Consider the following 16,444-nt stretch of genomic DNA (forward strand, 5'->3'; position numbering starts at 1 on the left):
ACAAATAAATAAATAAATAAGAACACAGAGGAATAAGAGCTAATTCAAATGGGTGATTCCAAGATAGTACAGGCCTCACGCAAGGATGTTTGTGAAAACCCTCACATGGGCGAGGTATGTGGAAATGCCACATCAGAGGAAAGGTTCTAGCTAGGCTTCTCTCTGCATGTTTGTCATGTGGGATTTGGTTTGCACCTGAAAGCCACTTTAAAATGAATGCCATGTGAAAACTGAGATGGTATAGTCACCACCTGAGGACTATTCCACCTCAAACACACACATTTGAATTGAATCTCAGAAATAGTCTAGCCTAGGAGTGAACATGCTTTGGGCATAAAGGGGATTGTTTTGAGGTTTGCTTTGGATTTGGTTGAGGAGGGTATCTTGTCGTTTTGATAAAATGAAAGTGTATTTCAAGAAATGATTTCTTAAAATGTTCAAAAATTCCTTTACAAAACCATGTGGGAAACATGGCGCAAGTAGCAGCAGTTAACATGAGCATGGTATCTTAACTCTGAGTTACGGTTCTTACTTTATCAATATAATACTGAGGCCATACTTTTTTCGTCTAAAGCTGAAAAAATAAATACAAATTATATCAGGGAGGTAGGGAGGCGAAATATGTTAGCCACCCAGAGAACATACAGGCAGCCATAAAAATGTAGCAGATAAATAAAAAGAAACAGGCATAAGATCAAGGATTTCATGTGAGTTAACAATGAAAACTGAAAACGCCTGAGTGAAAACTAACTTGAGAAAACTCTTTTCCGGCCTTGATCAAATACTCACATGAAAATGCAATATGACTGACCAAATCAGTCCAAGCACGATGGATGGTTTCCCTTCAATGATATCAGCAATGTGGATGTTGATCAGTTTGATCTGGAAAAAGAAGGATTTTCTTGACGAACAAGAGGATGGAAATGCATCACAGTTTAAAGCAGTGCTTATGGGATGCTTTAACGTGCATTGCTGGGAGTGTGCATGTGTGTGCTTTTCACCATCCTGATCCAACATTACAGATAAAGGAGACTCCAAGTGTCTCATGGCTAAGAAATAATAAAAAAAGGCACACTCTGAAAGATAATTTCATTCTGCTTCGAAACCATCATAGTCCAAATCCAGATGTACTCATGCACTACAAGATGTTTATTATTATTATTATTAAGGAGCCCAGGGTGGCAATTTCTCATTCATACAAAGGTTTAATGTCCAGTTTGCCAAGTTGTTATCTGGCAAATCCAAGGTAAAAATTAATCATGCACATACTTGGAAAGTCAGGCACACTAATGTAAAATGAATGTACACTCCAGAGAGCGGACAGTTCCTTTGGGCTGTAAATTCATGTCTAGAAGAGTATGCATTTATATAATGTAGAAGCAGCCCCAAGACTACAAGACCCAATTTATGGAGCCCTTTGAACTGTCCCATTGACTGTAGTTGGGATCTATAACTAACATTTTAGTGAAATTTCCTGCTGGAAATAAATGCAAAACAGAACAATGCATCAAGTTCTCTCAGAAGGGCTTATGAAGAATGCTGCCGTACAGGTTGGCTTGGAAAATGTTATTATCATTTTTTTGTAGCTCTTAGGCACCTGAGTGAACTCAAAACTCTTTTAAGGGTTCAATAACACTGACCGATCTGTTCTTTAGGAAAGTCAAGGCATTTTCAATGTTGCTTCTGCACTGGAAGGTGTTAGATCCTTTCTCACGTGGCTATTTATAAAGAAAAAAGAAAAGAGAATAATTTCATTAATATCATCAATGAGCATTGTTTATTTTATATGACTGTTTTTTTCATGTTCTAGATTACAAACATACTGAAAATCAAAGAATTGCAGAGTTGGAAAGGACCACAAAGACATCTAATCCAACCCCGTGCTCATGTGAAAAGTTTACACATGGCAGATAGCCATGGTGATCCATTCGGGGGGGGGGAGCAATAGTAGCATAACAGGAAGCTACAATCCTATACCCACTAACCTGGGGAAAAGATCCATTGAACTCAATGAGTCATACTCATTAGGGGCTCCTCCAGACATCTTTTTATTGTTCATTCATTATGACTTGTGCTCATCATGGTATTGGGGCAGTTATATGTGATCCTGCTTTCAATATTGTTTGCACCTGCAAAAGTTCTGAAGCGGACATACTGCTTTGTTTCCAATCAGTGTATGCCCCATAACTTCTTGCAAAAACCCTTTAACTTTTTATTCCACAAATGTCCTGGGGAGAGGGTAGGGGAAGGGTTGCACTATAGCGCAAAAGGGCCCCTCCACATGGCAATAACATTCAGGAAGTATTGCAGAGCAACTAATAAAGTAGAATGATGTGTGGACGCTCAAGAATAAATCCACAACTAATGCACTATTATTGTGTCAATTACATGTTGTAGAGTATGCCAACAAAAAACACCAGTCTGGAAGGACCCTTAGTTGGGGAAGGGCCATTGCTCAGTGATAGAACATCTGCTTTGCATGCAGAAGTTCCCAAATTCAATCCCTGGCATCTCCAGGTAGAGCTGGGAGACACCCTTGCCTGAAACCCCAGAGAGCAGCTGCCAGTCGGTGTAGACAATAGCAAGCTAGATGGACCGATGATCTGACTCGGTATATGACAGCCTCCTATGTTCCTAGTATACATGGATTAGATAGGATTGCACTGCAAGTCCAGCTATAGAGTCACAGAGTACTGAGTAAGCTTTCAAGTTCACCAGAATACTTCAGAATACTAGATTGTAAGCACTACTGTATAACATCCGGCCTGAAGGAGAGCTTTGGTGATCTCAAAAAGCCTTTTAAGTAGAAACTTTATTCCAGTCTGCATCTGTGCTGGACCTGTTTTTAAATATGTTTTTAAATTTTTTTAAAAAAAAAATGTTTTGTTTTAAAGATGTTTTGTTTTTTAAGATGTTTTATAGATGTTTTTAGTGTTTTATTGTGTGTTTGCCACCATGGGCTCTTTCCAGGAAGAAGGGCAGGATATAAATTTAATAAATAAATGCACATGAGAGGACAGGTCCGAGCCTCAAGGAGCTTACAATCCAAAAGCAGACAAAAGACAAACAATAAAGGAAAGGGAAGGAAATGGAGACAAGGATAAACAGGAAGAATGTGCCATTATGTAATGTGTTGAGATGCTTCCCACTATAGCCCCAAATTATCTTGGCACAATGACATTTTGGAGTGTAATACCACTTTAAGCAGTCGTGGCTTCCCCCCAAGAATCCTGGGGAATGTAGTATGCTAAGATGCCAAGAGTTGTTAGAAGACCTCTATACTACTTACAGAGCTATAGTTCTCAGAGTGGTTTAACAAGCATTCTCTGTTTCCAGAAACTGTAACTCTGTGAGAGGAATAGCGGTCTCCTGACAACTCTGAGCACCCTTAACAGTTCCCAGGATTCTTTTGGGGGAAGCCATGACTGTTTAGAATGGTGCTTCAAATGAATAGTGCAGATTAGACCCAGTAGCTTCAAGAGCAGAAGGCAAGAGAGGCTATGATAATTCATTTTATAATCAGGTCTGAGTATTCTCAACAACAAAAAATAAAATAAATCCAAATCTTATGAACAGAAAACTGAAATTATATTTACATCTGTTTGGCCACTCTGGGAAAACAGGATGCTGGATTAAATAGGCCTTTGGTCTGATCTAACAGGGCATCGTCTTATGTTATTGTGGCAGAACATATTCTGCTTTTATGATTCAGAAATGTCAATTACTTAATGCTTTTTTTTGCAGGCGGATGCAAACAAAGAATTGATAGAATACAGTGGGGGAAAGTGGGGAGTGTTGAGACATTTCCAAGTTTTCTGAGCAACCTTCAGACCTAGTAACTTGGAATGTTTTTTTAAGGACAGCTCAGAACTTCAAGACCCCAAATCTGGCACCACATAGCACAGTTTCTATCTGCATGTCAAACTCACACAAGGCCCTGCCTGTAACATGCCAGAGGAAAGGAAAGGAAATTGAAGTATGCCAATACCAAAAGAGCTTGATGGACAATAAAAAGTTTCAAGGTGCTTTTTTAAAAAATAAAATAAAATGTGTTTTATTATTGACTTTAGACAAACAGGATCGCACCCAACAGAGCTATCTTACCAGTTGTTGTCCTGAAAGGACCTCCAGCAGATCCAAAAGCACATGTCCCTCCCTGATTTCTGTATACAAGTCTGAGACAATGGACGGTGGTGAATGCTGCAAAACATTTATTCGTGCTTTGATTATGCATTTTTTAAATTTAAATATTTACAAACCATACTTTCAAAGAGAATATAACAAGGCAGTGTACAACACAGAAATATAATATTACAAAAGGGCCTGTTCAAAGGCCTGTCTAAACCTTAAAATTTGTAAAACACATCTAAAAGAAAGCAGGGATGACTCCCACCAGACTTCTAGTGGCAAGGAGTTCTACAGAGCTGGGAATGCCACACTAAAGATTCGGTCCCAAGTTAAGGCCAACTGAACCTCAGGGACATGAGGGACCCCTAAAAAGTGTCCCATCAGAAAATCTTGGTGATCAAGGTGGAGAGTAAGGAATCAGGTGGTCCTTAATGCACTTTGGGCCCAAGTTGTTTAGGGCTTGTGAATTAACACAAGAACCCTGAACCTGGGACAGTAGGAAACTGCTGAGAGATGTGTAGTGGCTACCAATATGTTGCCAATAGCCTGCTCCTGTGACCACTCTGGTTGCTGCATTTGGCGCTTGTGGCAACTTCCGGATTTCACTATTCACAACAACCAATCTATAAATCAAGATGCTTTCTCACTCTGGCTCCAGGGGTCTCCGTCTAGGGGTTTTAGTAACCAAACCCAGGTGCCTGAAACTTTGCACCATTGTAACAGAGTGTTAGGAAACGGAAGTGATGGCATACTCTGCTGAGCTCAAAGGCCACCAAGTCAGCTGACCAGAGGGCAGTCCTGCAGCTTCTAGTTCCGCAGTTGTCAGGTGACACATGGAGGCCAATACAATTCCATCTGGTCTTAGAAAACTTCAGACTCTTGCCTAGCTCTTCACTCTGGGCAATTTGTTGCTTATGTGAAAATCAAGGTGCTTTTGCATTGTCCTCCTGAATATCAGCTCTGAGCTTCCTTTGCCAGCAGACCTCCAAGCCTTGTACTGAAGCATCAGTACTTCAAAAAAGTAAAAGCAAAACCATGAGGGGTCTTCTTTACTGAGAGGAAAGGGGAAGCAGGCAGAGAAAACAAACAATAGGCAGGTCTGTTAGGGAGCACCAAGTTTCCAGAGCAGCCACATTGCTCCAGATTTAGTAGGCACGGGGTCATCTAGAATCCTTTATCTAACAATGTAAGAAGAATATATGCAGTGTCTGGGTTAATTCTGAAAGAATTTTACTGCATTCAGTACAAATTAACTTTTTCTTTTCCCAGGGTGAGCTCTAAAGAATCAAATCCGTTCTGCAGTTTTTTAGCAATCTGAACCCAAATGGGGGCTGAAGACAGCGCTGATTGTCTAGCACCTGTGACATCAAGAATCACCTCCACTTCACAGTCACAGAGCAGTTTTGCAAGTCTTTTTTTTAAAAAAAAAAATCTTTGCAGGGCTTTTAAAAAAATGAATAAGATGGCAGATGAACAGATAAATATGATCTTAGTAAGCTGTATTCAACTAAGTCATAGAAGAGACCGACTTGAAAAAAATGAACCTAAGTTAGTTGTGTCTATTAATTTCAGTGGGTCTACTCTGAGTAGGACCAGCACTGAATACCACTCCCCGCCTATAAGTAGGCAGGAAAGCATTAGTTCTCATGGAAGTGGCAAACCCGTATCTGAGCTGTCCCATTTCAGACTGCAGGTAGGATGGATTCTATTCCACTTAAAAACAAAATTCCACACAGAAAACTAGATTGTCAGGGAGAACATCACTCTGATATATTAATTTTCTAGTTGTGTATGTCTTTTTTTATGGAGGAGTGTTATGGAGGTGGGTCTGCACCTGCAGTCTAAAGTGGTATAGCCTTAACAGAACGTTACCACCTCAGTCAGAGTTAGGTCACTTATTTATTTATTTATTAGTCGCCCATCTGGCTGGTTGTCCAGCCACTCTGGGCGACACACAACATAAAAACATAACATTAGAGCCTTAAAATTCCAACAATAACACTAAACATTGAAACCCACTTGACCTCTGAGACCTAAAGACTTCAAATGAATTTCAGCAACACACCCGTCTTGAGACCTTTCTGACAAGCATGTATTCTGAAACTCTCCTGGTGCTTGCTCCATTGAATACTTTTTGTCCCTTTTTTGATGAATTACCCTGGTGGAATTCAGCTATTTAAACCTGATGAAAAGTTCTGATCCATTCCTGTAGTTACAGATGGATTTTTAGAAGAGTCATTCCCTCACCTTTTCCAACTGCGAGTTGATCCAGCTTGTGAAGGTTCTCTTTTGCATATTCTCCTGCTCCACTGCGTTAAAAAAGAAAAACAAAAACAGAAGAATCACCCATAAACAAGGAGGGTAAGTTTACTTTTTAAATAGAACTTGAGACCAAGACTGCAGCACTTATGGCCTACTGGAGATTGCGGAACTACAAGTCACATCAGCCCTAGCCACTATGTGCAGTGGTTAGGGATAATGGGAGATGTAATTCAGCAACATCTGGAGGGCCACAGGTTCCCCATCCTTGCTTTAAATTAATGCATTCATTATCTGTTAATATATCTTTTTGCAGAGGGGTGAAAACAAGGGGCATGAAAAACACTTTGGGGTGGATACCTGATTCTTCCCAGATGGTCATTTGTGAAGATGAAGAGTAAAGCCATATGTGCTATATGTGTGAAATCTGAGCTCAGTTATCTGCACCCCAGTGCAAAATAACGTGGAAGAGGCAGCTTGGAAGCCATGCAGTGCTTTTAAAGAAAAGTGAACAAGCTTTGAGAGAGGCTTCCCTTGCCATATTGTGTGCATGTATTTCGTTTATCTTGTGGCTGCCTCTGGTCAAACAGGCTGTGCAGGGTTTTGAAACAACCTACAAAACCTGATTGCCAGAAATAAAAACAGTATAAATGAATACACCATGAGCTACAATCCAGCTTTCAAATCACGCTGAATTCTTTTGGAGGAGGGATGCAGGAAATCACAAACAGTTTCCAAAATTGCTCAGTTTGCCTTAAATCTTGCATAGAAAACACTGAAGATTATTTCTCTATATACCAGTTAATTGCCAGAGTGGCTTCTAAGCAGTTTACAAGTATAAAACCAATTACAAAAAAAGACACAACTCATATAAATAAAATACACAATAAAACAAATACCCACAATTAAAATATGCAATAAAACAAACTCATGAAAACAGCACAGCAATTTAAACAGTTAAAACAACAATTAAAACAGGAGGCTATAGGAATGCTGAGAGTTCTTAGGAGACTCCTCACAAAGTTAAAATTCCAAGTTCCCAGGAAGAGGGACTGATTAATAAATCACTCTGAGAACTGCAGCTCTGTAATGAGAAGAGGGCTGTCCTAACAACTCTCAGCACCCTTAACAAACTACAGTTCCCAGGATTCCTTGGGGGAAGCCATGACTATTTAAAGTGATGTAAAAGTGCTTTAGATGTAAGGGAGCAGCTGTGGGCCTACATTAGTTAAACTTAATTCCTTTTGAAATCAATGGGACCTAAATTCAAGTCACTTTGTCTGGGTTCAGCCAGGTGTGCCTGGTGCGCCTGGCGCCTACTCTTCCATCTTTTTGGCGCCAGGTTAAAACCTTTTTATTCTCCCAGGCATTTTAATGCTTATTGTTAATTTCTTCTATTAGTTGTTAAATGCTCAAGTTGTATGTTTTTAATGATTTTATCTGATTTTTACTGTATTGTATTTTATTCCTTGCTGTGAACCGCCCAGAGAGCCATAGGCTAAGGGCGGTATAGAAATGGAATGAAATAAATATAATGTAAGCTGTAATCCTAAACATACTTAAAAGGGAAATAAATCCAGCTGGGCTCAGTGGAGCTCGCCTCAAACAAAACATGTTTATAGAGCCACGTGTCTGTTCTTCATAATCAATAGTACTTAAAGTATTTTCAACCACACAGAAAAGGAAAGCCCTTCTTAAATGCTTTGCTTGCTAAAGTTTTGTCAACACCTCCTTTCTGAAATCTCCAGGAATACTCGAAGGGGCTTGCATTTAATTTGCATGCCATCAACATTTGTTATGCAAAGAGCAGCAAAGAATTATCTTGTTCCTGGTTCAAAGCAAGGGTTACATTATTAGCATAGCAATTCTCTTCATGAAAGCTGAAAGATCACTACTCAAAATCAAGCACCCTCAGTTCCTTTCTCCCCGCTGGAGTAAAGATACAGATAAAATCCTGTAGCTGCCTCCCCAACGGATGAAAAAGTACCAGGGGAGGGTGAGGAGAAAAAGAGTTGGAGGGGAAAGAGTCAAGAAGCCTCTCCACTTCTGCAGCCCCTTTGATCATAATCCCAACAGTTTCCTCCTTTCCAAGGACAAAATTATACATAGTTGCAAATAACAGTCTTGTTTGTTAGCCTTAACTTTGTGGGGAGAGAGAAAGTAATATCATGAGGCCTTGATCTCTGATGGGATCCAAACAAACAAGGGGGAGGATGAATACTCAAGACTAGCCCCTTTAAAAAGCAAGCTCCAGCGTTACAACTTCTGGGGAAATCTAATCTTGAGATTAGCCAAGACCAACAAGAAACCTGACAGGAGCTGAGAAAGGTCCGGTTCGGAATAAACCTCCCCCCTGGGATAAAAACCATAGAAATGATGAAATTTTAAAAGGGGTAGGCCTAGAAGTAGGCATTGTGAGAGCAGGGGCACAGGATATAAATTCAGAAGAGCAAAATTACCACAGGCCTAACCACAAGTGCCAAAGACACTTGAAGAGAGACACTGCTTACAAGTGCCTGTACGCTAATGCTAGGAGCCTCCGAACCAAGATGGGAGAACTGGAGTGCTTGGTCTTAGAGGAGAGCATTGATATAGTGAGCATAACCGAGACCTGGTGGAATGGAGAAAACCAGTGGGATACGGTTATCCCTGGATATAAACTATATCGGAAGGACAGGGAAGGACGTATTGGTGGCGGAGTCGCTCTATACGTGAAAGAAGGCATTGAATCCAGCAAGCTCGAAACCCCAAAAGAGGCAGACTCCTCCACAGAATCGTTGTGGGTGGTGATACCGTGCCCCAGGAGGGACTTAATACTGGGAACGATCTATCGTCCCCCTGATCAAAATGCTCAGGGAGACCTTGAGATGAGATATGAAATTGAGGAAGCATCCAAACTAGGAAATGTGGTAGTAATGGGTGACTTCAACTACCCGGACATAGACTGGCTGCATATGTGTTCCAGTCATGACAAAGAAGCAAAGTTTCTAGATATTCTAAATGACTATTCCCTAGATCAGTTGGTCATGGAACCGACCAGAGGGACGGCAACCCTGCACTTAATCCTCAGTGGGGACCGGGACCTGGTGCGAGATGTAAGTGTTGTTGAACCGATTGGGAGCAGTGACCACAGTGCTATTAAATTAAACATACATGTAACTGGCCAATTGCCAAGAAAATCCAACACGGTCACATTTGACTTCAAAAGAGGAAACTTCACAAAAATGAGGGGATTGGTAAAAAGAAAGCTGAAAAACAAAGTCCAGAGGGTCACATCACTCGAAAATGCTTGGAAGTTGTTTAAAAACACTATATTAGAAGCTCAACTGGAGTGCATACCGCAGATCAGAAAAGGTACCACCAGGGCCAAGAAGATGCCAGCATGGTTAACGAGCAAAGTCAAGGAAGCTCTTAGAGGCAAAAAGTCTTCCTTCAGAAAATGGAAGTCTTGTCCGAATGAAGAAAATAAAAAAGAACACAAACTCTGGCAAAAGAAATGCAAGAAAACAATAAGGGATGCTAAAAAAGAATTTGAGGAGCACATTGCTAAGAACATAAAAACCAACAACAACAAAATCTATAAATACATTCAAAGCAGGAGACCATCTAGGGAGGCGATTGGACCCTTAGATGATAAGGGAGTCAAAGGTGTACTAAAGAACGATAAGGAGATTGCAGAGAAGCTAAATGAATTCTTTGCATCTGTCTTCACAGTGGAAGATATAGGGCAGATCCCTGAACCTGAACTAACATTTGCGGGAAGGGATTCTGAGGAACTGAGACAAATAGTGGTAACGAGAGAGGAAGTTCTAAGCTTAATGGACAATATAAAAACTGACAAATCACCGGGCCCGGATGGCATTCACCCGAGAGTTCTCAAAGAACTCAAATGTGAAATTGCTGATCTGCTAACTAAAATATGTAACTTGTCCCTCGGGTCCTCCTCCGTGCCTGAGGACTGGAAAGTGGCAAATGTAACGCCAATCTTCAAAAAGGGATCCAGAGGGGATCCCGGAAATTACAGGCCAGTTAGCTTAACTTCTGTCCCTGGAAAACTGGTAGAAAGTATGATTAAAGCTAGATTAACTAAGCACATAGAAGAACAAGCCTTGCTGAAGCAGAGCCAGCATGGCTTCTGCAAGGGAAAGTCCTGTCTCAGTAACCTATTAGAATTCTTTGAGAGTGTCAACAAGCATATAGATAGAGGTGATCCAGTGGACATAGTGTACTTAGACTTTCAAAAAGCGTTTGACAAGGTACCTCACCAAAGGCTTCTGAGGAAGCTTAGCAGTCATGGAATAAGAGGAGAGGTCCTCTTGTGGATAAGGAATTGGTTAAGAAGCAGAAAGCAGAGAGTAGGAATAAACGGACAGTTCTCCCAATGGAGGGCTGTAGAAAGTGGAGTGCCTCAAGGATCGGTATTGGGACCTGTACTTTTCAACTTGTTCATTAATGACCTAGAATTAGGAGTGAGCAGTGAAGTGGCCAAGTTTGCTGATGACACTAAATTGTTCAGGGTTGTTAAAACAAAAAGGGATTGCGAAGAGCTCCAAAAAGACCTCTCCAAACTGAGTGAATGGGCGGAAAAATGGCAAATGCAATTCAATATAAACAAGTGTAAAATTATGCATATTGGAGCAAAAAATCTGAATTTCACATATACGCTCATGGGGTCTGAACTGGCGGTGACCGACCAGGAGAGAGACCTCGGGGTTGTAGTGGACAGCACGATGAAAATGTCGACCCAGTGTGCGGCAGCTGTGAAAAAGGCAAATTCCATGCTAGCAATAATTAGGAAAGGTATTGAAAATAAAACAGCCGATATCATAATGCCGTTGTATAAATCTATGGTGCGGCCGCATTTGGAATACTGTGTACAGTTCTGGTCACCTCATCTCAAAAAGGATATTATAGAGTTGGAAAAGGTTCAGAAGAGGGCAACCAGAATGATCAAGGGGATGGAGCGACTCCCTTACGAGGAAAGGTTGCAGCATTTGGGGCTTTTTAGTTTAGAGAAAAGGCGGGTCAGAGGAGACATGATAGAAGTGTATAAAATTATGCATGGCATTGAGAAAGTGGATAGAGAAAAGTTCTTCTCCCTCTCTCATAATACTAGAACTCGTGGACATTCAAAGAAGCTGAATGTTGGAAGATTCAGGACAGACAAAAGGAAGTACTTCTTTACTCAGCGCATAGTTAAACTATGGAATTTGCTCCCACAAGATGCAGTAATGGCCACCAGCTTGGATGGCTTTAAAAGAAGATTAGACAAATTCATGGAGGACGGGGCTATCAATGGCTACTAGCCGTGATGGCTGGGCTGTGCTACCCTAGTCAGAGGCAGCATGCTTCTGAAAACCAGTTGCCGGAAGCCTCAGGAGGGGAGAGTGTTCTTGCACTCGGGTCCTGCTTGCGGGCTTCCCCCAGGCACCTGGTTGGCCACTGTGAGAACAGGATGCTGGACTAGATGGGCCACTGGCCTGATCCAGCAGGCTCTTCTTATGTTCTTATGTTCTTAACAGAGCCCTTGGGCGTCCACAGGAAAGAAAAAAATTGGGGGGCAGCTAAGTAAAACACTGAAAGGGGGGGAGCAGGCATGTTTCTCACTAAAGAAATTAGAAGAATAACACCTATACATTTGCCTCATGTCTCAGGATCTACAAATGCTATAAACTTTTTTTAAAATGAAAACTAGGAATCCATTGACTGGTTCATAAGGGGATGTCCATATCAGAGGGCACTGATTGCAGAGAGGACCCTGTTTTGGGCCACATCTGCACCATATAATTAAAACACCATTATACCACTTTAAAGAATCATGGCTTCCCCCAAAGAATCCTGGGGACTATAGATTGTTAAGGGTGCTGAGAGAGTTTTAAAACGACACCTATTCTGCTCACAGAGCTAAAATTTCCAGAGTGGTTTAACAATCAATCCTTCTTCCCAAGAACTGTAACTCTGTGAGGGGAAGAGGGGGTCTCCTTACAACTCTTAGCACCCTTAACAAGCCACAGTTCCCAAGATTCCTTGGGGGAAGCCATGATGATTTAAACTGGTATAATAATCTTTAAATGTATAGTGCCAATGGGACATTGGCTTTTTTAAAAAACTAGGAAGATTGGAGGAGAATGTTAAGTAAGCATGGTGCTGACTAGGGATGGGATTCATTGGCCGATGCCACTTCAAAAGCATTCCTTCGACTTAACAGGCAATATCAGTTTGAGTTTGTTCTTTGTCCACTATCATTGCTTTTACTGGTCTGATTTTTTTCCTCCCAAAAATATCAATATTAATATTGATATTTTGAAAGGAACTATCATTATTTTAAAATGAACTATCGCTATTTTGAAAGTAAAGTGGCTTCACCTCCTCCTCCACCACCACTATTATAGGCTTGGCTTGCATCTTCCCCACTTGGGGCTTGTTCAAGTGAAGGGTGGGGTGGCAAAGAGAGAGAAAGACAGAGAGCTATACTGCTGCACTGGGCAGTGCTGTGCTGTGAGTAAAATCAATAAAAGAACAATATATTTGAGGGGGGAAATCCGGCGTCAGGAGAAAGCCACTGAAGTTTGGAGCAAACGGAATCGCTCTGCAAAGACAGAGAATATGAAGACCATTGAAAAATCTGGTTTTAAATCTGAATTCTGTGGAATTCTCGCCCATCTTTAGGGCTGACAGGGTAGCCTTAGTGGCGTATGTGTTTTAGCAAGAGGGACAAGTCAGCTGACTCTCTTTACCACAGAAGGATGAGCTTGCATCTATCTGAATACAAGAGTCTGAATACAAGATGAGAGAAGAGGAGGCATTGATAAAAAAAGCAGGCAGGAAAACAGCATATAGAATTCAACATTCTTGAGGCAACAAGTTTCATTATCCTCCTCTTGTTTCTTTGTGAAACAATGAGGCCAAGGTTAACTAGCAGACAAGGAGCTTTTGTTATCCTTTCCATCAGTTCCAGAGCCAAAACTATTTTGCTTGTGGAGATAAATCCAATACTGACTGTGGGGTCACAGTGGCTGAACTGCTGCTTCCTCCATAGCTTTGCCGCTTTTCATTCATGTTGGGTCTTCTTTGTCTTTAAAAGCTAAATGGCAGGTAAAATCAACAGGTGCAGCTTTTCTCTGCACAAAGGCATGATGTTGGCAAGAAGCTTCACCTGCTGGTTTTGTACCTAGTGTTTCAAAAGCAAAGGGACCAAGCAGGGATGAAAAATGTGGTGACGTTAAGACCACACCATACATTTAAAGCACATTTAGGCCCCATCTGCTCTATACATTCAAAGCACTATTACACCACTTTAAGGAGTCATGGCTTCTCCCAAAGAATCCTGGGAACTATAGTTTGTTAAGGGTGCTGAGATTTGTTAGGAGACCCTTATTACCCTCACAGAGCTGCAATTCCCAGAGTTCCCCAGGAAGAGGGACTGATTAACAAACCACTCTGAAAACTGGAGCTCTATCTGAGGAACAGGGGTCTCTTAACAACTCTCAGTCACCTTAACAAACTACAGTTTCCAGGATTCTTTGCAGGAAGCCACGACTATTTAAAGTGGTACGACACTGCTTTAAATGTATAGTGCAGACAGAGTCTCAAGCACCTGGCTTCCCCCAAAGAATCCTGGGAATTGTAGCTTATTCCCTCACAGGGCTACAGTTCCTAGCATCCTTAAAAAATGTAAATGTACTGCCTTCAAGTCGATTCCAACTTATAGCACCCCTATGATTAGGGTTTTCATGAGACTGAGAGGCAGTGACTGGCCCAAGGTCACCCAGTGAGCCTCATGGCTATGTGGGGATTCGAACCCTCGTCTCCCAGGTTGTAAGGTGTCAATGTGACCTTTGTCTGCATTGTGATGAGTTATTTGACCCTGAGCAGTAGAGATGCCTCTGTTACTTAATATATTTCACATATTACATCACAACAAACCTCAGTTTGCCACCACATGTACACTCAACTAAAAAAAGCCCAACGATGGGAAACTCACATCCCACCCCCCTTTTTCAAAAAAATAGAAACTGTAAGTTACAAGTTTGTACAGAATGTTTAGTGATTCCAATGTATATCTGTCTCTTTCAGCCCCTGATGAAGGCTATATAAGACTAGCCGAAACACGTTGGGCTTTTTTTAATACAATTTTAATTTACACAAATGGAATAAAACTGTGACTTTTTACTTACACTTTTTCGTCATTCTCCATTCAACTGTTTCATTGAATGACATCCACTCTCTACCTACCTCTGATATATAAAGCCCTGAACATCATAGGTCCAGGATATCCTAAGGATCGCCTGAGCCCTTATATCCCAGCCTGATGACTGATATCATCCATTATCCAGCTCTTAGTTGTCCCCTGTCATACAGAGGCCTAGTTGTGTGTGTATGCTTTTGTAAGGACTCTGTATGCTGCTGTAGCTGTTGCCACTTGCCTACTCTGCCTCCATTATATGTCTTCTGCTGCAGGTATATGAAGGGGAAGAGCTGCCTGAGGCAGCGCCTCGGCGTGCGCCTCAGTCACGCTAAGTGTGACGCAAAGCGTTGCACTTGGAGTCGTCTTGGGGTTGTCTTGGAGAAAGAAGACAATGGAAGAAATGTTTATAGTGCTATTGGTCACAGAAGATGGGGTTAGGTGGGTAGAAGCAGAATGGGACACTGGATAATAGTTTTAGATACAGTAGGGCCCCACTTGTACAGCGGGTTATGTTCTGGACCCCCGCTGTAAAGTTTTATTTCTGGGCTAAATTCAAAGTGCTGGTGACAACCTTTGAAGCCCTAAATGCTTTGAGGCACAAGGTACTTCTGAGAACATCTTTTTCCAAATAGGTTTCTGTATGCGTTAACAGCACAATCCAGTGCATGTCTACTCAGAAGTAAGTTCCACTAAGTTCAATGGGGCTTACCCCTAGGTAAGCAGCATCAGAGATGGTAGGCCTCTGAATACCAGTTGCTGGGAATCTGTTGCACTCAGATCCTGTTTGTTTGTCCACAGGGCCCTGCACTTGTAGCATTCATTCCCTTAAAGCCAATGGGTATATTGGCAATTAGAAAGCAAGGTCACATCCCTGAAGAAAATGGAAATGGACTGCCTTCAAGTCGATTCCGACTTATGGCGACCCTATGAATAGGGTTTTCATGGTAAGCAGTATTCAGAAGGGGTTTACCATTGCCTTCCTCTGAGGCTGAGAGGCAGTGACTGGCCAAGGTCACCCAGTGAGCTTCATGGCTGTGTGGGGATTCGAACCCTGGTCTCCCAGGTTGTAGTCCAACACCTTAACCACTACACCACACTGGCTCTCGTCACATCCCTACTATATATGTAAAGTACATGGGTGCCCCCAAAGAATCCTGGGTACTGTAGATTGTTGAGGGTGCTTGGAATTGTAGCTCTGTGCTACAATCTGGGTCCTGAAGTTTGTACAGTTCCCAGGATTCTTTGGGGGGAAGCCATGTGCTTTAAATGTATGGCTGGGATGTGACTTCTGGGGGGAGGGGTTCCACGCTTGATGGAACTTGAATTATATTTCCATTTTAATGTTTATTTTTTTAAGTTTAAAATGTTTCAGATTTTACTTTATAAACCTATTGGGTAGAAAGTAAGGTATATGGCAGAGCTTGGAAAAGTTACTTTTTTGAACTACAACTCCCAGTGGCCATGCTGGCTGGGGATGATAGGAGTTGTAGTTCAAAAAAGTAACTTTTCCAAGCTCTGGTATATGGTTATAAAACAATCAATTCGACTCTGAATGCCTCTGAATACCAGTTGCTAGGAATCACAATCATATATAGGTATGTATACTCAGGAGCAAGTCCCATGCACAAGTAAGTATGCATAGTATTGCAGCCTAAATCAATCAATATAATTGCTCCCCAGTTCAAACAGCAAATTCAGCAGGCAGGCAGAATCAGTACAATTGAGCAATCAATTATTATATCTCTCTAGGCCGCCTTTCCCAACCTTTGGGTCCCCAGATGATGTTGGACTACAACTCCCATCAGCCCCAGCCAGAATGGCCAATGGTCAGGAATGATGGGAGTTGCAGTCCAGCAACATCTGGGGACT

The 16,444-nt window shown here is 41.6% G+C and overlaps 1 protein-coding gene across 5 annotated transcripts in view; it reads right to left on the bottom strand.

Moving 5' to 3' along the window:
* The window catches only part of SYNE2 (spectrin repeat containing nuclear envelope protein 2), a 373,624-nt gene that overhangs the window by 327,842 nt on the left and 29,338 nt on the right, over positions 1–16,444 (bottom strand). For 4 of the 5 annotated variants that reach the window (XM_061612375.1, XM_061612372.1, XM_061612374.1 and 1 more), the window contains 4 exons: positions 6,376–6,437; positions 4,105–4,200; positions 1,641–1,718; positions 790–882 (listed from right to left, as the gene is read on the bottom strand). In XM_061612375.1, coding sequence (XP_061468359.1) covers positions 790–882; positions 1,641–1,718; positions 4,105–4,200; positions 6,376–6,437 — 329 coding nt within the window. Of the gene's footprint in view, positions 1–789; positions 883–1,640; positions 1,719–4,104; positions 4,201–6,375; positions 6,438–7,406; positions 7,448–16,444 lie in introns of those variants that run through there. The other variant, XM_061612376.1, reaches the window with a different exon arrangement.

This window comes from Rhineura floridana, chromosome 2 (genome assembly GCF_030035675.1).
Source record: "Rhineura floridana isolate rRhiFlo1 chromosome 2, rRhiFlo1.hap2, whole genome shotgun sequence".
Classification (NCBI taxonomy): domain Eukaryota; kingdom Metazoa; phylum Chordata; class Lepidosauria; order Squamata; family Rhineuridae; genus Rhineura; species Rhineura floridana.